Source organism: Mauremys mutica, chromosome 4, assembly GCF_020497125.1.
Source record: "Mauremys mutica isolate MM-2020 ecotype Southern chromosome 4, ASM2049712v1, whole genome shotgun sequence".
In the NCBI taxonomy this organism is placed as follows: Eukaryota; Metazoa; Chordata; order Testudines; family Geoemydidae; genus Mauremys; species Mauremys mutica.
The window spans coordinates 66,352,436-66,376,281 of record NC_059075.1 but is presented as its reverse complement, the minus strand read 5'-3'; the positions used below and the strand labels follow the sequence as shown (position 1 = coordinate 66,376,281).

Sequence of the window (23,846 nt, the reverse complement as noted above, 5' to 3'; positions counted from 1 at the left end):
TTTTCTTTTAGCTTTCTCTTCCTCAGATCAGGTTGAACAGGCTGTTAACTATAGATACAGATCTGCTGGAGCACCAAGACATTGACCTAAGCCCTGACCTTCAGGACCGTATGCAATCACAAGAGGAAGCAGCCCAGAAAGTTAAACAATACTATCGCTTTTGGATCCTACCCAAGCTGTGGATTGGCATTAATTTTGATAGGCTAACTCTCTTGGCTTTGTTTGATAGGTGAGATCCTCATGTACTACCAGATTGCAGCTCAAAGGAGCAAAGATTAAGATTTGTAACTAAATTGTGAATAATATACCATATAGTACAAATGGATGTATCCTTGGCAAGCCATATAAATTTATTGAACACTGAAAAAAGAAACCGAGCAAAATGTAATTGTACTAATATTGTGAAAGCTAATTTCTATTTTTTCATCCCACCCCCATTAGTATTAACATGGAAAATTCCAAATTATTGATTCAAATATAAGATACCTTATATGGAAACCAGATAGTGACTTCTCTAGGAACTGTTTAGAAACAGAATGAGAAGGATTGCTCTTGCACACTTGGCTGTAAAACCAGATAATTGGCTTGGTACAAGATAACATTAGCTTCAAAACCACTCCAAATGATGGTTACAAACTGAAATAATGCAAATATGATTCAAGAGGTGACAGCAATCCCAGAGTGTCATCTTATAGGCAGAAATAGCTAAATCATGTTACTTGGTGTCACCTGTTGAAATAAAGTGAGCATGAATCCCTTTTGGACATGTTCAGTGTATTGAAGTTCAAACAGTAATTTTAAATTTTCCTCAGTGTGATTGTCTGTGCAATAATAACTATGTAAACACCTATTATTTCTATTAGTCAGCATTACCCTGTAGTTTGCTTAGTCTGAATTGAGTGGCTTAGTGCCACTGAGTGAGAGTAATTTCAACTCTTGCACTACACAGTCCTGTTAAATAAATAACCGTGTTGCATACAAATAAGATGGCTAAAGTATTTTTTTTCTTGCCTTCCCTAATGTGATGATGGGCTCCTGAGCACCCTTTACGGAACTCTGAGACAGGCCCATGTTACAGGCCACCATTCTTCATCTAGCTGAGCATTTAACTACTTTCTGAGGTCATCAAAGCTGCTTCTTAAAGGCCCAATTTTTCAAGATGCTGAGTGTCTTCAACCTTCATTGAACTCATGCAGTGGATGGCGAATGGAAGGGAGGGGGCAATGGGTCATTTAGTGGTGGGCTGGAGAGCAAGCCAGCCCTGCACTTACCCAGCAGTGGCGGCCCTGGGCCAGAGGGCTGGGCCTCATTCTCCATCCTGAGCGTTGCAACCTGGTACATGGGGTCGGAGTGCCATTTAGGTTTAGCTGGGCCAAATGTGAGCGAGTGGCATTGCAACATGGTGTACTTGGCAAAGCAAAGTGTCCAGTCATGTGGGACAGGAGCTGCTGCTGCTGGGTGAGACCTGGCACTCCCTCCAGCCCCTTATGAAAATTTGTGTTGTACACCACCTTTTGTCAACTGTAAATAGCTTCAGAAGGCACCATGTGTATATCAAAAGGCTGTTGGGATGGCAATTGTCACCCCACCCTCCCCCCACTGCCACCCCCATTCCCATTTATCTCAATCACTGAACTCACGGTAGCTTCTGCCTAAGCTTTGCTAACAGATATGTATTACTGTTTGCTAATATGTACTATGCAAGAGTTCAGGCCCATTTTTCTACCAGCAGCATAGCTTATTTGCTAGGCTTCTGTGCTAGCTGTTCTCTGCCAATCTCTTCTAAACCTATCCTGCTTTTTTATATTACTTTTTTTCCCCCCCTACAGGAATCGTGAGATCCTTGAAAATGTGTTAGCTGTCATCCTAGCTGTTTTAGTTGCTTTCCTGGGTTCTGTACTCCTTATAGAGGGCTTTTTCAAGGATATCTGGGTCTTCCAGTTTTGCCTGGTAATAGCCAGTTGTCAGTACTCACTGCTCAAGGTACCTTAGTTTTTTATCTTAATTTTTAATTACAATTTTGAACAATAGAAATAAACTGTTGAGGACTTGTGTGACAAACTTTCTTATTCAAAGGTGTCTGGGAAGGCTGAGTGCTTAGGCTACCAAGAACTTTGGAAAGAGAGCTGTATAGAAGTTTGTAAAACAAAAATTTTGGCTTCTGCTAAAGTTTAGAATAAGGCCACACAAGGTCATTTCACTGGAGTAGTCTTGGGTATATTTGTTAAACAGGAACAATAAAAATCTAAACCTCTCTGCCCATGACATACCACTACAAGTGTGGTCGGGGAAACAATTGAATTGAAACCCCATTGGTATAACAAAAGGGAGTGATTGGTAATGTGTTCTGTTAGGGCCCTGGACCTTGGGAACTCGCTTCCTTCTGGTCTGGTATGGCCTGAGTGTGTTAGCCATTCAGAGACATGGCAAAGGCCCATCCTTTCTCCCTGGCCTGTTGGAGATATGAGTTTTTGTAGAGTTGGGTATTGGTGGTGTGGGGATTATGTGGAGATGTCAGTTGTTTTATTTGTTGATTTGATCTGAAGAGTCTGTCAGTGTATTTTTAAAAGATTGGCAAGGAAGGTCAGAACATTGAAGGACACTTTTATTGTAATTCATTATTTAAATAAATGAGGATTTCACTCCAAAAATACACATAGATATTCCTTTTTCTACTCTATATCATAGCATTTCACCAGATGTCAAATTGCCAAGAAGGTCATTCCAAAATAGAGTTAGGTTAAAAGATTGCTTACATTCCAAGAAGCAAAGGGAGTTTGAGAAAAGAAGAATGGGTCAGAAGTAATTTGGATCTCCTCTAGCATGAGAATTTCTTCTATAAAACTTAAAGATATTCTGTGTTGTGTTATGAGACTTGTAAAAATTGATTTTCCAGCGTCCCAGTCTCTATTTAACTGTCTACTCATGATTCAAAAACTGCTTGCTGTAAGAAGTTAACTGTTTTTGCCCGCTAGTCCTCAGTGAAAGTGTGTGCAGAGAAGAAGCTTGTCAAAGTTTAATTTCCAAAGTAAAAAGTTTCTCAGTATCAGATTAGTTAGTGTTGGAAGTTCTGTCAGGTCCCCATCAGGCGTTTTAAATTTCACAAGGTATCTAGTAAATATTTACAAAGGTTACAGATTTCTAGTGGCTGAAAGCCCCATGCTGTGTCTCAGATGTCGCACCTGGGCCAAGTAACCCACCATCTGTGTAGTCTCCCTCATACAACCAATGAAATTGTTGCATGCAGATTCGCTGTAGAATCAGGGTGACGGTTGGTTGAGTTTCCTCTATGACAGTGGTCGAGGACTCTTGGCATGGCATAGACATGTGCCTTACCGTCTCTCAGATGTTACTCATAAAGTCAAAATGGCCAAGAACTTAAAAACTGGATAGTAACAGACTGTGAAACCCAGTATGATTGCAACTGGTAATATTCTGAACCAAAAGAGCTCTCAAGCATGCTTGAAGCTTTTTCCATTGCTTTATTCTGGTTCAACAGACATTCTAGGTTTCACAGTGATACACAGATGGACTGACACTCGTGGAATCTTATCTATATAATAATCCTGGAATCTTACCGTGAATCAGGGTTACCAACTGGAATAATGCTCTAAAGATAGCAGCCCCCAAAATAATGTTCCTCTCTTTCCATTTTACTTTCAGAGTGTTCAACCAGATTCTTCTTCCCCTCGACATGTAAGTCACTGCGTATGCCATTTCAGTACCCTAGTGGGTCCAGCACTTCCACCATTGAGGGTTAATTCTCTTTGCCTGAGTCCTTAGCATCTGGGGAGAAGTGCCATCTTTGGGATGAGAGACTTCTATTATTGGACAGAATTGGGAAATTTGAGTATTTAATTCCAATTATGGCTTTCTGTAGGTTGGGCAAGTCACAACCTCTTTGTTGTAGTTTTTCAATCTCTAAAATTGTGACTATTTAACTCTCAGGTGTATTATGAGGACTAGTTATAAAGCACTTTTGAAAATGGAAAGAGTTCAGATTGTTACTGTTGAAGACTGAGAGCAGAAAATTTTATTAAGCATGTATTAGATCGGTCTGACAGAAGTTTATTTTACTTGTGACCTAAGCCAGAGGTGAGAAACTATATCAGGCCTCTTAAGGAAGCTATGTACAGTATTGTAGGTGGTGGTTACTGTATTTTTTATTATATATCTAACAGTCTAGCTTTTTAGCAGTAGCAAAATCTGACCAATAAATACAAAATGTTTCTTAGTTTGAGGTATACATCTAATAAAAACAAACACATTTTTCAGTTTTATTTACAAGAACACTTGGCGCATAGTCTGTTTTAATATCTCTGTAAGGAACGTTGTTTAAAAACCTGATGGAGAATAAAGGTAAATCTGTTCGTCTAGAAAGGCATTGAACATTGGAGCCATAAGTGTCCCTGTCTTTACAGCAATATAAAACAGATTATAAAAACTCCTCGATGTACTGTCATAAAATATTCTTTAAGAGATGTTGACAAACTACGGGAGAGGACTTTTGGAGAAAAGGATGGACAAAAATTAAAATTTGTGGTTATGTGAATTTATCATTATAAATGTGAAGAGCACATTTCTGTCCAGTAATGAAACAAATCTTCTATCATTTTCAGGGTCATAATCGTATCATAGCCTATAGTAGGCCTGTTTATTTCTGTTTGTGTTGCGGTCTTATATGGTTGTTGGATTATGGCAGCAGAAATACATCTACAACAAGGTTCAGGTTGTATGGAGTGGTCTTCACCAACCCGTTGCTGCTGCTGTCTGCCAGGGACTTAGTTATAGGTGAGTTACTTTCTTGTACATGAGCATCCAATAACCGGGATATTATATTAACCATGGGTTAGAGTTGGCTATTCCACCACAATGGAGGCATTTTAGGCTTTTATTAAATAAATCTCAGGTCCAGATCTCTGTGTCAGACTGTTGCAGCACTACATTCTCACCCCAGTTCACTCTCCTTTCATTTGAGAGAGCAGCTTTAGGCTTTCTGGTGTCCATAACAGAGCTTTGGAGTGTGAAAATTTTCCTCTCTCAAACCGCTAGGAATTTAAAATAAGTGTATCAGTGTTGGTGGTGGTGTGTTTATTATTTGTATTTGTATTACTGTAGGGTGAAGGAGTCCTAGTCATATACCAGGACCCCATTTTGCTAGGCACTATGCAAATGTGGAACAAAATATGGTCCCTACCCGAAGGAGCTTACACTCTATAAGAGAAGAAGCAGCAGATCACTACAGACAGACTGGGGAGTACAAGTAAACAATGAGACAGTATTGGTCAAGCATGATTGGCAATGGTATCTTCTCCAGGCTCTGTCCATCTTTGAGATAGCTTTCAATGTACTTTAACTCTCTCTGTACTGTCTAAAAATCCACTTCTTAATCCTTTCCTTCCAATATTCTGCTCAGGTAGGCTTGTCTCAACCCATGCAATTTGTACTTGTATTGATAATTGTGCTCATAAAACCCAGTGAACAGTTCATTGCCCCTAAATTCTTCTCTTCTTTCTGAACAATTAACACTAATTTATTTCAGATAGAGAAAGTGCCTTCAAAGCAGCTAATAACAACACTGAGGGCACTGTTTCACAAACTGTTTTGCATTTCACAAAGAACTGTACATTGGTGGCAAACTTAAACTGCTAAGGAGAAGCAAAGAGCACAGATCTGAACCCCAAGACCGCCAGAATTCGTTCATGCCTGGAGAAGTAAGACTTGTCTGCCAGAGAACACAGACGCAGGGTAAGACAAACCTCAGAGTTGGTTGGTTTCATTGACGTGCTGGCATCACACTAATGAGAGCTCAACTAGGACATCTGTTATCATTTGGCCACCAAGTGGGACTTGTGGACCTGGTTCATAGTCTAAATCCACTCCAAGTGTCTGTCAGAGAACAGTGCTACAACAGTTCAATACAGGTAGTCTGAACTAAGATGGGAGAGAAGGAGCTTAAGATGTCGCTGTTGTGGTGGAAAAGCATATATAACCAATGTGTAATGTCCAATTGAATGGTTGCCTTGGGTGGGGAGGGAGGAGGCAGGGATGGAGGGAAACTAGAATTAAAGAAACAAACATCTTCTCTTCTTCAATTTGTAAACTTATTTATCAGTTGCAGTGAGGTTCTTCTGACTGTTCAACAAACCTGTGGTGGCACAATAAAAGCCAGGGTGAAGTTTTGGCCCTGCTGAGTTAAATGGGGCCAGAATTTCCTCCCTGGAGTTCTGATCTGATGAGAGGCATGAGAGCCTTCATTCTAGTGAGTGAAAAATTTACAGGACCTTATACCTGAAGACCCTCTTCCATGGTCTTTACTATGTGAAAATGTAAAGCTTGTGATACAAAAGTCCAGTCACGTTAGACTGGCTCTCTCAGATTTCACTGGTGATTAAATTGGGAGTCAGCGAAGATGTACTTATCCCTCTGAATGTTGGAATGTCGTGACTAATCTAAGTTGGAGGTGGAAGTTAAAGTGAAGTCTGATATAATTGGAAACTGTTAGAAAGTCCGTATAGTATAGCCATAGCAATGTTGGATTGTATCTTGTTTGACTATATCACAGAGCTTAAAGAAACTATGAGGAGTATTGCAGTATATCAGATTTTCCATACTCACTTTTTTTACCTTTCTTTTCCGTAGTATTTACGCTGTGTTTCCCTATAGTATTCTTCATTGGTCTACTGCCTCAGGTGAATACATTTGTGATGTACCTCTGTGAACAGCTGGATATTCATGTCTTTGGTGGCAACGGTGAGTGCAGCTTTTATGTCAAAGATAGAGGGAAGTATTAGATCAGGCAACTGCTACCATTTTCCAAATCAAATTAATAATATAATTTAAACGTCTATTTAGTAACATGATTTCTAGGTCTGGGCTCAAAATACAGAACCTACTGAAGTCAGTGAAAAGAACCCATACTCATTCATGTAGCACAGTTCTGTAACAAAGAGCAATTCCTTTCACAGTGTAAGTATAAGTAAAATACTTATGCTTTTACAGTAAGAGACATCTGTCAGAGCTTACTGTTTTAAAAAGTTGCAAAATAACGTACTGGTAGAAAATTCAATTCTAGGGCAGGAAAGGAAAACTGTTCACTTCTCTTTAAAAACCTACCAAATGTACATCCAGTAAGAGACTTGTGCTTGGGTGGGGGGCAGAAAAATGGTCCATTCACAGAAGAATATTTCTTCAATTGTTGTATTTGGTATCTAGATATGATGATAAAAAGCAGATCATGAATGCCTAAGATATGTAGAACTGTGACATCTTTATAACCCATTTATCAGAGTGCTTGCAGTTCCCACTTCAAGGCAGGTGAAAGTGTACCTGTATTGAGAACTCCTTATTCCCATCTCCTTGTTGTCCTCTACATTACTTAAAGATTGCTTACTGCTTCTCCCTCACTTATCCATCCTAAAGTTTCCCTACTCTTATCCACATCTGATCAGGGGCAAACATGGTTTTAAATCCATCAACATAGCTACTTAATTAGCTTGCGATGTTACTGTTGATCACTGCTAAGAGTTACTTTCTTTTCATCTCAGGTAAATTAGGCATACCGTACGCTCCTCAGGGCCAGGGGATGCAAAAGAGCAGCCCTGTGCCCAATACATTTTTTTGACTAATTTTAGTTGTGGTGAGGATGTAAACATCTTCAGTGTACCTGTATTGTGAGGGTTCATGGGCACAGTTTAAATACAGTAACTCCTCACTTAACGTTATAGTTATGTTCTTGAAAAATGCAACTTTAAGTGAAACGATGTTAAGAAAATCCAATTTTCCCATAAGAATTAATGTAAATAGGGGAGGTTAGGTTCCAGGGAAATTTTTTTCACCAGACAAATGACTATTTTCTCTCTCACACTCACACGTTTTAAACAATTTAATACCGTACACAGCAATGATGATTGTGAAGCTTGGTTCAGGTGGAAGTCAGAGGGTGGGCTATTTCCCAGGGAATGCCTTGCTGCTAAATGATGAACTAGCACTTGGCTGAGCCCTCAAGGGTTAACACATTGTTGTTAATGTAGCCTCACACTCTACAAGGCAGCACAAATGGAGGGCAGGGAGACAGCATGGCAGACACACACACACACACACTCTAGGGGCGGGGGGGATATGCACATTGCCATTCTAAGTACATTGCCTTTTTAAGTAGATCAGCAAGCTCCCTCCATCCTGAGCCCTGTTGTGTCCCCCCTGCTCTATGGAGATGGGATAAGCGGGGGGGTAGGAGCAGGGCGGAGGGGGACACCCTGACATTAACACCCCTAAGGCCTGGTCTACACTGGGGGGGGGTCGATCTAAGGTACGCAACTTCAGCTACGTGAATAGCCTAGCTGAAGTCGAAGTACCTTAGCTCGAATTACTTACCTGTCCTCACAGCGCGGGATCGACGTCCGTGGCTCCCCTGTCGACTCCGCTACCGCCACTCGCTCCGGTGGAGTTCCGGAGTCGACGGGAGCTTGTTCGGGGTAGATGAGACACGATATATCGAACTCCGAGAAATCGATTGCTACCCGCCGATCCGGCGGGTAGTGAAGACGTACCCTGAATGAGCATGTTCTCTAATTTATCAGCAATGTAACAACGAAACAGTGTTAACCGGGACAACTTTAAGTGTGGAGTTACTGTATTAGATATACATTTAAATTAATACCTTTCCTGCAGCATCCTTGTGTTCTCAGATTTCTGAGCAGACACTTTAAGTCATGCAGTGCTCCTGATGCCATGTTGACTTGCACTTTCACTAGGATTTGAAAATATCTCACTCATCACTTCATTACCAAGCTCACCTATTGCGTTACCTAATCTCCTTATCCCAAAACATATGCGTTCATTACTAGGTGCCCACCTTAACTTTTTCAGTGATGTGTTTCAAAAACATTTTTGTGGCAAGAAATATTCATCAACAAAAACCAAAATGAGAACAGATTATATAAATTAGTAGTACTATCAACTATGCAGGGCTCCGAATTTAACCTTCCATAATAGTATCAAGTGTCAAATTGCCTCCAGCTTCTAAATTTATATTATTTTTTTATAAGAGAGAAAATATTCCCTGGTCTGTTGCTGAGAATTAAGAAGATTAATCACATAGGTCCAACATAGTGTTAGCTTTCAGCTACTGCGTTTGCTGCAGCAATAGTTGACTATTCCCAAGGCAGTGCTGTTGAATAAATGGTAAAGAAAACATGTAAATCATGCTCAGTTAAAAAAATAACTTGTGGGTGGGAGAGAGACTGTATTTGTGAAGTAGTAATTGGTAGCATTTTTCTAACATCTGAGCAGGTATTGAAGCAACGAAGTGTTGCAATTTTTGTAGTTTTTTGTTCAATCAACTTTAAAAAGGCTTATGTCTTCACGTTTGTGCAGCTGATCCTTTTTTTTGCCCCCCTTTTACTTCCAGCCACTACAAGCCTGCTTGCAGCCCTTTACAGTTTTATCTGTAGTATTGTGGCAGTAGCATTATTGTATGGATTGTGTTATGGCGCCCTGAAGGTGAGCAGAACATTGATAGTATATAAATAAATATTTAGGATTCTGCCTTTCACTTTTGTCTACTTATTTACGTTTGTGAAAAGTGAGTGTAAAGTGTTACCATTCTGATTTGGTAAGGTTTTACACTTACTTTGCCAATGTTTAATTTCATAAGATCATGTAACAATCTAATACGCACTTGTGTTCAGTGAAGCTCTCCCCATCTCCCTTCAATTTATTTTCTGCACTGATTCTTGTGTGGGGCACATAACAGCTGATCAACTAATTGCACTGTCTTCATGCATTGGTGTTTTTCTTAATTCATCCAAAAGGTTGAATTTAAAAACTCACTCCCGATGATGCAAAGAAACCAGGGTATAGTTTGCTCTGCCAAAGTGGTGAATATCTGTTTATGGGAGAGGGGTTGAGAGGCAGCTGACAAGCGCAAGGGAACAAATAAAAATGTATACTTGCTCAAAGAACAGTTTAACTCTGAAAAACTATATAAAAATGACACTCTGACTTCCATGTTTGTGTGTAGCGTGTCATTGATTTCTAGGTCAAATGTGGTCAGTTTACAAGTAAATTGACTTTTTCTAACTGTCGGTCCTGCATGCTCAGCCTGGGCTTTGAGAGTCAACCTAGTTTCTTTTATTACTTGTGATGATGGAAAGATTTACTAGCCTAATTGTGCCCTTGCAGATCAATAGGTTCACCAGTTGTTTTCAGTATCTTTGCAGGGGTGTAACTGATTAGATGATAGTAAACAAATCAGTTGATATACAAGATAGAACAAAACTTTGTTAAATCAATCTGATCCCTGCAGATCCAGCATAGTAGGAGTAAAAGAATAAATATTTGTTTTCATCTAAAGTCAGCAAACGTTACAAAAGGATTAGTTCTATTGAGTAAGAAGGTGACACTTTTTTACATAGTCAATTTTCAGAATGGAACTTCAATTTAAATAATTGTTAAGGGATTATGATCATGTGGTATGTGATAAATAGTACGTACAGTACATTAAAACTATTGAACATTTAATTACATGGATAAATTACATGACTGTGTGGTACTTGTAAAATAAACGTCAAATAATAAAACTATTGCAGTCTTCTAAAACCAAAATGAGGATTCCTTGTGAATTACTTTTGAACCCAAGTGATGCAGCATAGTAAACAGGCACACTTATTTATTATAGCCTTAGATGGAGTTTACCACCAGCTTTGGGCTGCATTCCCAAGCAACCCGACTCCAAGAAGACTCAGTCCTAGTGTGTCAACAAGTACCACAAGAGAAAGTTGAAAACAATTTATTATAGTGTTCATATGGTATTCACCACTTACATAATATGGTTATAGGCAAACTAGAAGCGAATATGTAGATATTTATGAAATAAGCACTAATTGTATAAATAAAGTGTACGAACATGGGCATTCTAATCTTATGCTTGATCAGACCGTAGCACTCTTAAGACATGATCATTAAGGTTAACAGGAGTTTTCCATTGACTTAGAATCATAGAATCTCAGGGTTGGAAGGGACCTCAGGAGGTCATCTACTCAGGAGACAGTTCAAGCCTTTATTTAACGGGCATAAAAACTGATTAAAGGCTTTAACTTACAGAAAGTATAGGTAAACATTTTAACAAAATACCTTTATTTTGAAAAGCATATGACTTTTTTCATCTTTCCTTTTTCTTATTACTTTACAAGTTTTCTGATTTGTGATATTGATTTTATATATCCTTGTCTTTCTGTTAAAATTTAATTCTTCTGTCCCCAGGATTCTTGGGATGGCCAGCATGTTCCAGTCCTCTTCTCAATATTCTGTGGCTTGTTAGTAGCGATATCCTATCATCTCAGCAGACAAAGTAGTGACCCTTCTGTACTTTTGTAAGTGTCTGACTGTATATCTGTCCTCAAGGCAACTCTCAAGGGAGATCCATTGTGATTATTAGTAGAAACCCAGTAGTACCACTGAAACTGATGTTGGTCCAACCCTGTGGAAAACAAAAAGTGGGGGGCGAGTGATGGTCTGGTACTTAAGATTCTGGCTGGGAACTCTCAAAACCCAGGTACAGTTCCCTATGCTGCCACAACTCCCTTTGTGACATTGGGCAAGTCACTTAATCTCTGTCTGAGTTCCCTGTGTATGCAATAGGGATAATTGTACTTACCTACCTCATAGAGATGTTGCAAGAATAAATACACGAAAGGTTGTGAGCCACCTAGATACTATTGGTAAAGACGCCATAAAAATACTTTGAAAAGATTCTAAATGTGGCCATATCAAGCTTTATTACTAGTAGCATCTACTAAGAGTTTGGCTGATTGGTCAACATGGCCCTACAAATTAAAGGAGTGTGGGTTGGTCTGTTAGAGCTTTAGTTAGTACTAGAGTCCTTGGTTGCCTATTTTGCATTTGGACCAACCAGGGCCGGCTCCAGCATTTTTGCCGCCCCAAGCGGGGAGGAGGGGGGGGGGGGGAAAGCCACAATCGGCAGCACTTCGGCAGCAGCTCTACCGCTTTCACTTTATTTTTTGGCGATTCGGCGGCAGGTCCTTCCCTCCGAGAGGGACTGAGGGACCCGCCACCGAAGAGCCGGACGTGCCACCCCTTTCTGTTGGCCGCCCAAAGCACCTTCTTGGAGTGCTGGTGCCTGAAGCCGGCCCTGGGACCAACAGAGACTACTTGGGAGGTGGGGAGTGGAAAATGTGAACAGATTTTATTGAGCTTTTCCTTTCAGTAAAAGAGAGATGAAGCAAACAGATAGGCTTACCTTTATATACCTGTGGAGATTTCTAAACTCCTTTGAGTAAGTTAAGCCACAAAAGATAGTAGATCGGAGCCGCTTATGTTCTATTAATTTATAATAGGCCTCTGATTTTGTTACCTCTTCTAAACCCACCCAAATCAATGTATTTATCACAGTGAATTCTTGCTTTGCATCTTTTTAGCTCTTTAGTACAATCAAAATTTTTTCCTAATTCCGAAGACAAAAACCCAGAGGATCCTCTGTCTGAAGTCAAAGATCCTTTACCTGAAAAACTTAGAAATTCAGTGGTAAGTAGGCTGGCTTTTTGTAAAACTCAACCCAGACATATACTGAATCCTGGCCAATAGAGTATGTACTAGTTTAGTGTTGAGTTAGTTGGAATTTGTTAGCACTATATACTCTGCAGTCCAGGGCTGGGACTTTTAGGGAGCCTCAGGGTGTAAGGCATTCGAGTCCCATTGACTTTCATTTGACTTCAAGAATTTTAGGTACTTATATTTAACATGGTGAAAATAACTCCTTAAGGATTGAGTTAATGCTAATGGGTATTTGAGTCAAAATTTTACATTCAGAAGACCATCTACCTTTAGAATGCATTTCCACTTTGAGTACAAAATGCTGAGTCTGTTGCTTCATTGACTATCAGTATTGAAACCACACTGTATCTTTATCTATACACCCAATTAAAAATGCACAGCCTTGAGAAAAAGTATTACCTTTGCCTTGACAATATAAGCTATCAAAAAAGAGATACAATTAGGAAGGCCAGAACTCCCAAATGATAGAGCAGTGAAGAATAATTGATGTTCTGTAACTCATGTTCATAATTTAATATGTACCCAAATAAACACCGTAATACTTGGTGTGTGTATGAAGGCTCAAGTGGAAAAGAGTGATAGTTGCCAAAAGATGTTAACTCAATATTTTTGAATAAACAAGAGCTTTGGGCAGTCCAGCCCACAAAGAGACACTAAAAACTAAGGAAAGCTGGTGCATTTTTTTAATGAAGAATTAGTTGCTTCTAGTAACACTGGAGACTTGCTCTGTTGACTTAATTTTATTATCACATTCTTTGGATACCTAGAGTAAATCCACTGTAAATGCTTGTGAAAATAACAGTATCCAGTTGTTATCCTGTTTCACATAAACAAGCAGTAAGTGAGAAACCTAAGAAAATTAGTCTATTTAATTTATCCAAGAGAAGATTAATTGTGTTCTAAAAGTACACTTCTACCCCAATATAACGCTGTCCTCGGGAGCCAAAAAATCTTACCGCATTATAGGTGAAACTGCGTTATATTGAATTTGCTTTGATCTGCCGAAGTGCGCAGCCCTGCCTCCCTGTAGCACTGCTTTACCATGTTATATCGGAATTCGTGTTATATCGGGTCACATGTCAGGGTAGAGGTGTACCTGCATTGGGAGAAGATTTACTGATAGACAGTATGGGGCTTTTTAATCTAGCAGACAAAGACATAACAAGATCCAGTGGTTGCAAACTGAAGTTAGACAAATTCAGAAAAGAAATAATGTATGTGGGTTTTGTTTTTTTTTAATAGCAAGGGTAATGAACCATTGGAAAAATTTACCTAAATATGTGATGGATTCTTTCATTTGAAGTCTTTAAAACATGATCATGTCTTTCTAAGAGATGCTCTTGCACAGCAAGAAGTTATGGGCTAGATGCAGGAATTACTGGGTGAAAATCTTTGGCCTGTGTTATGCAGGAGGACAGACTAGATCACAGTGTTTCTTTCTGGCCTTAATAGCTCTTAATTCAGTTACATACATTGAGGTAATAGGCTCAAACTTTGGAAGGGAAGAATATCCGGAATGAAAGTGTTTTGTCCATTAACTTTTCATGTATGGCAGTGATCAGATGTTTTAAATTAAATCATTTGGGCAAATGCTCTTGATCAAAACCAGGTAAGTAAGGGTTATCTTCCATGCACTGGTGCTTGTTGCAGTCCTCTCTTGGGAGTTGGGAAATAAAAATGGTGGGATTTTTGAAAGCACTTATCTAACTGCTGCTGCTGTCAAAGTTAGAGAGGAAAGTTCAGTTGACATCAGTGGAAGCAGATTTAGGTCAGTGCTGAACTCTTTTGACAATAGTTCCCCATATTCCTTTAACTAACCAAAGAGGTAAGCGGAGGTGACCCTAGGACTGGAAGAAGAGTACCAACATTTATGTTCTCTCAAGCTATTTTCTTTTTATTCCATAGAATGAACGGTTACAGTCTGACCTGATAGTGTGCCTCGTCATTGGTGTACTCTATTTTGCTATTCATGTCAGTACAGTATTCACAGTTTTGCAGGTAAGTTACTGCATTATGCCTCACAATTTATAAAATACTTGTACTTTATCTTTTCTTGTAGATGCCTTTTTGCTAATGCTACTATTTAATACTCTTTTATGGTTGTACCCAATGGCCCCATTTGGGCTTGGGGCATGACTTACACTAGGTGCTATTCAGACATACAGTGTGACTAATACCTGCCATGAAGACCTTTTTAAATCTCAATTTTTTTGTGTCCCCAATATTCCTCTCCCTTTTCTTCCCATCCTCCCCGCTCCTACTTCTCTATCTAGGTTCTCCACTTTTTTTGATAAAATGCCCTTCTTTCACTCTACCCACCCACAGAAATACCTACAGGCTCATTCTAGAGGAGGGAGAAAGTAAACTGACAAAAAGGTTCAAAGTGGTTTCATCTGTTGTGTCCAGTTGTCGCTCCTAGACAGTGTTCATCTCCCATGGGATGGAAGTGGGGAGTAGAGGGATGGTTCCTTGCAGGATATCAGGGGAACAGGAGACCTTTCCTTACAGTTGCTTTCTAAGCTTCCACCTATCAGCCTAGCTATCATTAGCATATGCTTCAGAATACCCTTAAATGTTTTCAACTTGACATGTGCCTTAAAGCCGCATCATGCCACAGGATTTGCGTGGGTGAAGGAGTCTGTCTAAGCAGATCCAGTGGCGGAATTTGCTATTTACACATCAAGCTAGCTGCCTAAGTAGCTCGAGAAACCTTCCAAAACTGTCTAGTTTGATTACAGTATTGAAAGCAAATGTAACTTTCACTCTGAGCAAAAGATCAAATTGCTAGGGCAAATATGATGGGCCAAGTTGCTACACAGATGACATACGCTAGATTTTGGCTACCTGGAAGAACTAGAATGTCTAATTTGTTTGTCCAGCATCACTGTTCCAAGTAGTTCAAAGAAAAGAAATGGCATAAATTCTGGAAGGATTCCAGTATGCTATTGCTCTCTATCATTACAAAAATAGAGAAGCTCTTGTTAAGCATTTGTGTCCGTTTATTTTTAAATCTAAATGTTTTCAGATGGAGGGTCCTTCTAGTTGAGCAGAGATGGCCACATCCACACTAGTTTTTGCGAAGGCAGATGTCTTTTCCAGGGAAAGCCCAAACTTCACCTATCCCTGATGAATGTGGCCTTCATCCCCAACTGGTTATCTGCTGTTGAGTTAACTAAATAGTTTATTACACTCTGGTTTATTTTAAATGGCCAAAGACATCAGAAATTTAAAAATGAGCTTCTTGACGGACCCATATGAAAAGTTTTAACTTTGTGAATTCACAACCACCTTCCTACCCATGAAAATATGATTCATAACCCCAATTTAGCTCTGGCAATAGGCACTGCTGTAATATAAAATGCATACCCATGTCTCTAAATGTCAGAGGGGTAGCCGTGTTAGTCTGTAGCCACAAAAACAACAAGGCGTCCGGTGGCACCTTTAAGTCTAACAAATTTATTTGGGCATAAGCTTTTGTGGGCTTATGAAAGCTTATGCCCAAATAAATCGGTTAGTCTTTAAGGTGCCACCAGACTTCTCGTTGTTTTCATGTCTCTAAAGATACTGTGTTCACATATAGTGAGTGTTGCTGTAAAATTCTTAAACAGAAGTGTGCTCACATACATGGAGGTGATGTTATTGTTGTATGTAAAGGGTATACTTCAGTAAGAGGGTGCTATTCAACTCTTCTTCAAGAAAAATCTTAAAAATATAATCCAGAATGAGGATCAATCTCTTCTGCACTTGCACCTCCTTTTTATCTAGCAGAAATCTTCCTTCAAGGATAATAGTTTTGCCATTTTAGGGAAGAAACACAGAAGAATCAGAACCAACTGTCTATTAAAGATCAGCAATACTATAAAAGAAAAGGTAGCAACCCCATCTTCAGGGAAGATCAAAAGTAGAAAAATCTTATCCTCAGAGGCAACACTCATTATTTTACATTTTTATAGCTGACATACTTTCTTATGTTAAAAGAGGAATTGAAGTCCAGACGTGCTTTTACGGGCTGATATATAAAGGTTATAGAAAACATCAAGATTTGCTTCTTGTTTATAAGACTGAGAACCTGTCTTTTGTTCAACTCCTCTTTTTCTTTAGCCTGTCCTTAGCTACATTTTGTATGCGTTGGTGGGCTCCGTAGGATTTTTAACCCATTATGTGCTGCCTCAACTCCGAAAGCAGCTTCCTTGGCACTGCTTCTCTCACTCATTGCTGAAAACCAAGGAATATTATCAATTTGAAGTCCGAAGTAAGTATCAGTAATTTTTTTTTTAAATTTGCACTAATGGTTGAGCAGTTTATATTAACCATTACTTTAACTTTTTGCTTTACAACTTCTCATTGCTTAAATGTTTCAGGGTCTCTGATGGACAGTGTTAATTCTTTCCTACCTCAGCATGCCTTGCTTGATCCTGTGGCATTTTATGTATCTTTAGTAAGTAATAATGATGGCGTCACATTAGCAATGCTATTGTTATGATGACCGCAGTTGCATTGAATCCTTGTTTTCAGGATCTTACAAGTGTTGAAAACTTACTCTGTGCTGAAACTTCTCTTGCAACATTTTGGCAAACATATATTTTTTCACTGTCTTTTTTTTCAATATTTTGGAGGGTTTAAATTGTTTGTTTTGGATATTTCAGACCCACTTGTATACTTTCAGCTTGCTATATTGGTCCTTATTAAAAACTAATGCTTTTAGCATGTTTGTAGAAATTTTGTTTGGAAATAACAGCCAAAATCTGAAAATAGAATATTTGTTTTAAAGGGTACTAAGTGTGAAACTACACATATATACATGCTTAAACATACATTTATCTGCACTATAAATCTAACAAATGCACTTCCATTTTACTTCTTTCATTAATGAAACTCTTTATGAAACTTGTTTTCTAAGGAACTTTCATTTGAAAAAGGTAGCAAATATACCCGTTAACCCAAAAAAATCCTTACAAAAAGTGTTAAAATGAGTTTATATTTACATACAAATAGTATCCTTCATGTGAGGATCTTAAAAGCCTTTATAAAGGTGAAAATGTATAAGTGGGAAAACAGACAGAAACTAAGGCCCCAATCTTGCAAGCCAATCTGTGTGGTTGGACCACCTATAGCTTGCATGCAGCCCCATTGGCTTTAGTGGAGGCTTACTTCACATGGTGTGGAGTGTGTATGCATAAGCGTTTGTCCATGCTGATCAGTGCCTAAATATTTCCAACAAGATTACATGGCAAGCCAGTTAAAAAATCTATATAGAACCCAAGTTTCCTGACTCCTAGTTCCTGCTCCAATTGCTGAATTGGGCTAGTGAAAATATACCAGAGAACCGTCAACTCTGCATTCAGATCTTGAGTTCGCAGGCAGCCAGGTTTAGAGGAAAAAAACCATTTTTACTGAAGTTTAAAAGTTCACACATCTCAGTGTTAACCTGAGCCAAATCTAGCATTGCATACAAGAAGCAAATAAGAACTGCCAGGTCAATAACATTCTAATAGCCCTGTAAATAGAAATTAGTAGATAGCTGAGTAGTAAAGAAGAGAAAATAAATTTATAGCAAGCAAGCATCTTATTTCTTTACCTAGTTTCAGATTTGTATCTAAAACTTCATCTCATACCAGAAAGTATTTGTGGCCTTCTTCTAATTAACCTGCAGTTTAGTCAGGTAAATTTCTGTCTCAGCATCAATACCCATAATGGCAGTTTTAAATTCCATTATTTCAGTGATTACATGTTCAAATAAATACAATCAGTCTGATTTGATATCACATTTTTTTGATGAAAAATATACATGAAAAATACCTACCTAAATACAATTTTATGACTGAGAATTAACATGCACACAAATTTTGTTGCAATTAGGCTGCAGTGCTCACATGTTTGTAATATTGTGTCTCACACTAATATGTATATGCAAAATTAAAGCCATATACATCATTATGAAATTTTAGAGATCTAATGTACCATGGCTTGGCCCCTTGCACAGCAGAGAGAATTCACCTGAGGTAGGGCAGGCAGTAGTCTGCCCTCCCTGAGGGCTCTGCTATGGGCGAGGAACAACTTTAATTTCTGCTGGGGGCTCCAAAGAAGCCTTGCTACTGAAGGCTGCAGTGAAGATGTTTGAATCAGTATCTCTCAGCTATCCTAACTCATTTCCTGGCTATTGCCTCCCACTTTTCTGACTGTTGTGGACCCCTGTGGACTTCCCTGGTGATGGGGAGGTTGTGGCCACCTTGTACCCCTGCAGCCTCTTCCCAGCAAATTTCATATCACTGAGGGAGGGGCATAATTGAAAACTGACATAATCCAGAGCTGATTCCAGGCCTGTGTGAGTGCTGTCCGTAACCTTGATTTTTTTCCTTAGCTTTGTGTGTGTGTTGCTCTCAGTAATAACAATGTCATATTATATATATTTTTTGCAATTAATACAAAAGATCAAAAGAGGCTGTTAGTTGTCAGTTTATAATTGCAGGATAATTACCATATATACACGTTCATAAGCCAAATTTTTTTAGTAAAAAGGGAAGCACCAGAGACGGGGGTCGGCTTATGAACGGGTATAGAGAGGGAGAGTGTGGGGGTCCTGGGCTAGAAGTGGGGTCATGTGGGGGGTGGTCTGAGGGATTACTCCCCTGACCCCCAGTTTCTCCCCCCAAAAATTTTTCCCACCAGTTGCTGTCCCACCGGGACACTTTGTTTACTTAGGTTTACCTCCGTGCCTGCAGATGCTCAAGGTAAACAAACAATCTCGGACCACCAGCAGCTTATCCTGATGGCCTGGGAGCCAAAGTTTGCTGACCCCTGAATTATAGGGTCAGCTTATGAACGGGTCAGAAACATTTTCCATTTTTACTTATTCATCTTGGGGGGGTCGGCTTATAAATGAACCAGCTTATGATAGAGTATATATGGTAAATTCTTCTAGATCGGGGTCGGCAACCTTTCAGAAGTGGTGAGCTGAGTCTTCATTTATTCACTCTAATTAAAGGTTTTGCGTGCCAGTAATACATCTTAACGTTTTTAGGTCTCTTTCTATAGGTCTATAATATATAACTAAACTATTGTTGTATGTAAAGTAAATAAGGTTTTTAAAATGTTTAAGAAGCTTCATTTAAAATTAAATTAAAATGCAGAGCCCCCAGACCGGTGGCCAGGACTGGGGCAGTGCGAGTGCCACTGAAAATCAGCTCGCGTGCCGCCTTCGGCACACGTGCCGCAGGTTGCCTACCCCTGTTCTAAGATTGTAGGGACATATATCTGAAGCATTTTAATTCAAATATGGGTGGAAAAACATTATTTTAAAACAATCAAAATGGAATGTAATTTTATCAGTAGCTATGGTAACAGCTTACATCTCTTCAAAAAAGTAATCATGTTTGCTGATATACAGAAACTGTAACATTTACCAAAATCCAAAACTATAGGAAACTTTATACAGATACGGTAGTGCAAGCTTCTCTCCAAGGACATTCAGCCAGGACTTGGAAGGATTGTTTTTATGGATGAGAAGGTAGTTAAGTGTGAGAATCCTTATTCGTCTTTGGCTTCTCTGCTGAAACTGGCAGGGAGAGAGCAATTATTCCCATGTTGCCTCACTACTAAAGATTACCAGATCTTTGTGTATGCCACCTGACAGTTGCCAGAGGGCCAGAACTTTTTGTCTCAGATGACCGAGGCTGGTTTAGAACTACTGATCTAGAGCCAAGATGAACTGCATCTTATTAGAAATCTCCTGAGCTATTTAGGCTCCTAGTATAATCTGTGATCTCCTATTTTGCTGTTTAGATGCTGCCCATGTAATGTGGTTTGAGAAACTTCATGTGTGGCTCCTCTTTGTGGAGAAGAACGTTATCTACCCATTGATAGTCCTCAATGAGCTCAGCAGCAGTGCCAAGAACATTGCTAGTCCAAAGAAACTGGACACAGAGTAAGTAGAAAAGATTGTCAGTAACTTGAGTATACCCAATATGGTGGAACAAAATGGCAAAGGGCGTCATAATTGTCAGCTGCAGTGGAAGTATAGTTAATACGAGTTGCAATTAAAGCAAAGTAGTAACAGCTAGTTTCTAATGTCAGTACCTGGCAAACCTCATATGTCTGGATCACCATATGGCTTATAGTGAATGAAATATGTAAACTTTTTAAATGCAGAAATCATAAAATTGAGTCTTCAGGTTTGTTAAAAAGAGCCCTTCGGATCATATCAAATACTATGCAGATTTCAAGCCACAGAGTTTTCTAGTAATGTATCAAATTGCAGACATCAGAGATAAAATAGTTCTATTACCATCCAGCCTATCCATGCCAATGCAGGACTATTCCCTACAATACTCTCTCTGGTATTTTGTCCATTTAAATCTTGAAAAATCCCAGGCTATGATATGTCAGTTACTGGGCTAAATGCACCTCTTACCCCTCCTTTAGCTGTCATGTGGTGCCGTTTGGAACCATACAATTCTTCTGCTGTCAGACTGGGCCTTGACTGCACTCCCTTGGCACTGTGATTATTCCAGCAGGTGTGACTATGGCTCTGGTCCCTCAGAGAAGAATATCAAAGGTTAATACAGTGACCAAATGGCCTCCTTAAAGCAAGATGATATTTTAGAGAAAACAGATCTTAAAACAACAAAACTGATTGTATGCATATCTAGACTTTCCCTAAGGCTTTACCATTCTGTGGATCTGGGAAGATTTAACTTCTTTAAATTCCCTCTGCAGAATCTCTCCATGTCAGCCAGTTGCCTCCTTAGTTTTGTAGGAATCAAATAACACTTGAAATGTTTGTAGCCCTTTCATCTAGTAACTCCCAGTTCTCGCAGATAATGGTTTGCAACTCACTGGAGACTGGATCCTTGAAGCTAACAGCTTTTCTCGTTGTCTTTAAAGTGTTTTCTGGGGAGCTCTTGTCTGGGAAGCCATTGTCATCTTCATACACAAACCTCATTGATTTTGAGCATTATAGGTGTATAATATTCCACCACCCCTAATATAGGTTAGTCCAATATCATCATACAGCAAATTCTAATAACCAATGTACAATAAATGTCCCTTCCTTAACCCTGTCACAGTGTTAATAAAATTATTGCCTCTCAGTATTCATGACGTTATTATATATCAGCTCCACATTTGTCACACATGGGTTTTTTCTATATCTCTTAGGAAGACTATCCCACAGATTGTGCTAATATTGTTTTTGTAGAGTGTTGATTAAATTGGGAATAATGAAGGAAAGACTGTAGTCGTAACCTAAAAAAAAACCTTAACATATCTATTAAGCATAGAATGTGAAGAAACTGGAATTGCTTAACAGCAGGTAAGCAGTAGACTGCAGATGAGTAACTTTTCTTTCTGCACTCCTTTTGTAGGATTGGCGCTTTAATGATCACCATAGCTGGTTTGAAGTTGTTGCGTTCCTCTTTCAGCAACCCAACCTGCCAGTATGTCACTGTTATTTTCACAGTGCTCTTCTTTACATTTGACTACAAAAGTTTTTCTGAGACCATGCTGCTAGACCTCTTCTTCATGTCCATACTCTTCAGCAAGGTAACTTTACACAAAATAACACACTCCTGAAACTGAGTATTTCGGATTACCATGTTTGAGAATCCAAGGAATGAAAATCCTACTGGTGGTTATGTAATCTCCAAGGTGATCCGTGCTATGAATAAATGACCATATACTACTAGATAGCTGGGAATCTCTGGTTCCCAGGATCAATTTTTTGGCCTTAGCATGTGTTAGGGTATCTGTTCTTTTAAAGTCCCAGCACTTTCTTGTAGCAGAGAAGATGTGAATTATGTGTTTTAGTTTTCAGTTTCCTGACACAAAGTATGGCTAGAAGCACTTGGGCAGACCAGTTCAAGTGCTTACAAGACCAGTAGTTTTCCAAAGCACTGATAGTGAACCAGTGAGATTGAAGGGGGAAACTCTGTTTTAGCCCAATATTTGGTTCTATTTTTATGACTAAAACTTTACTTTTTCCCCAAACTTATGTTCTACTGTATTTTAAGGCTCGTTTAATGTTTATCTGTTTTACTGTTGTGATTGTTCAATATCTATATAAAGGAGTGTTTTTAACAAATTAATGCAAAATTATAATGGTAAGTGTATATCTTATTGCAACTCAAAATTATATGTATTTTCTGTTGAGAAGTTCATACGTAAAACACACTGGTTTTAGTTAAGTCACAAAATGATTTATATATTTTATCTTCTCCCCTTTTCTCTCTAGCTCTGGGAACTCTTTTATAAATTGAGATTTGTGTATACTTATATTGCTCCTTGGCAGATCACGTGGGGCTCTGCTTTCCATGCTTTTGCCCAGCCCTTTGCTGTGCCACGTATCCTTTTGAAGATTCCAACTTGTTGTTAATTACATCTATTTATAATTTGACTCGTACTGTAGTTTACTTAACTAATTAAATGTAGAGAATACCTTATCCTGCCTCATGAATGTGAATGACAACTATATGCACTTGCTGTCTGGATATACTAGTAAAACTAGAACAGTTCCATCGTAGCAAAGACCTAGACCAGGTTATTCCATTGGAAAAATTGTAGGGCTGACCAAGATTTCCCTTTTTTCAACAACTATCTCCAGTCTTTAATTCATGGTTTGAAGCCTCTTATCCACAAATAGAGACTTGCACTTTGTTTACTGTCCTGGGTCAGGTGTTGATTCTTATTTAATACAGAAGTTCGCAGTTCTAGTCTTGTTTTTCCTATTTGCCCCCCCAAAAAAAAATACGGTGCCCGGTACTGGTGAATAATTTTTTTCTTTATATAATACATGAGGGATTTGAGAGATCTTGCTTTGTTCTTACTTGGTGACAACATCTGTGCCTCACTTTCCCCATCTCTAAAATGGGGATAATGATACTTACCTTCCTTTTTGTAAAGATCTGATGATTAAAAGTGCTACAAAAGAGCTTGGTGATATTGCAAAAGAACCACATGGTAGTCTTGGCTTCCTTAACCCTGTCACCCCACAGATTCTGCAATGTTGTTTGTTCAAGCGGCTGTGTCGGCTTTCTTCTCCACCCCACTGAACCCCTTTCTGGGAAGTGCAATATTCATCACTTCATATGTCAGACCTGTCAAATTCTGGGAAAGAGACTACAAGTGGGTGAAGTTAAGCCATTAAGAAGCCATGTCAGCTGTGTTTAGTAGAGAAGGCTGTGACTGAATGTGGTTTTGTTTTATTTCTAGGTGCTATGATTTTTTTAGAGAGAATTTGTTCTTGGCTTTTAATACTTTCATACAAGTATATTATT

The 23,846-nt window shown here is 39.0% G+C and overlaps 1 protein-coding gene across 1 annotated transcript in view; it reads left to right on the top strand.

The window, feature by feature from the left end:
• Window positions 1-23,846, top strand: part of PCNX1 (pecanex 1) — a 131,283-nt gene that overhangs the window by 72,448 nt on the left and 34,989 nt on the right. Inside the window, exons 11-24 of the mRNA XM_045014974.1 lie at window positions 12-229; window positions 1,830-1,983; window positions 3,664-3,696; window positions 4,620-4,791; window positions 6,643-6,753; window positions 9,413-9,504; window positions 11,266-11,375; window positions 12,441-12,546; window positions 14,482-14,574; window positions 16,678-16,828; window positions 20,359-20,500; window positions 21,939-22,116; window positions 22,805-22,913; window positions 23,565-23,694. Coding sequence (XP_044870909.1) covers window positions 12-229; window positions 1,830-1,983; window positions 3,664-3,696; window positions 4,620-4,791; window positions 6,643-6,753; window positions 9,413-9,504; window positions 11,266-11,375; window positions 12,441-12,546; window positions 14,482-14,574; window positions 16,678-16,828; window positions 20,359-20,500; window positions 21,939-22,116; window positions 22,805-22,913; window positions 23,565-23,694 — 1,799 coding nt within the window. The remainder of the gene's footprint in view (window positions 1-11; window positions 230-1,829; window positions 1,984-3,663; window positions 3,697-4,619; window positions 4,792-6,642; window positions 6,754-9,412; window positions 9,505-11,265; window positions 11,376-12,440; window positions 12,547-14,481; window positions 14,575-16,677; window positions 16,829-20,358; window positions 20,501-21,938; window positions 22,117-22,804; window positions 22,914-23,564; window positions 23,695-23,846) is intronic.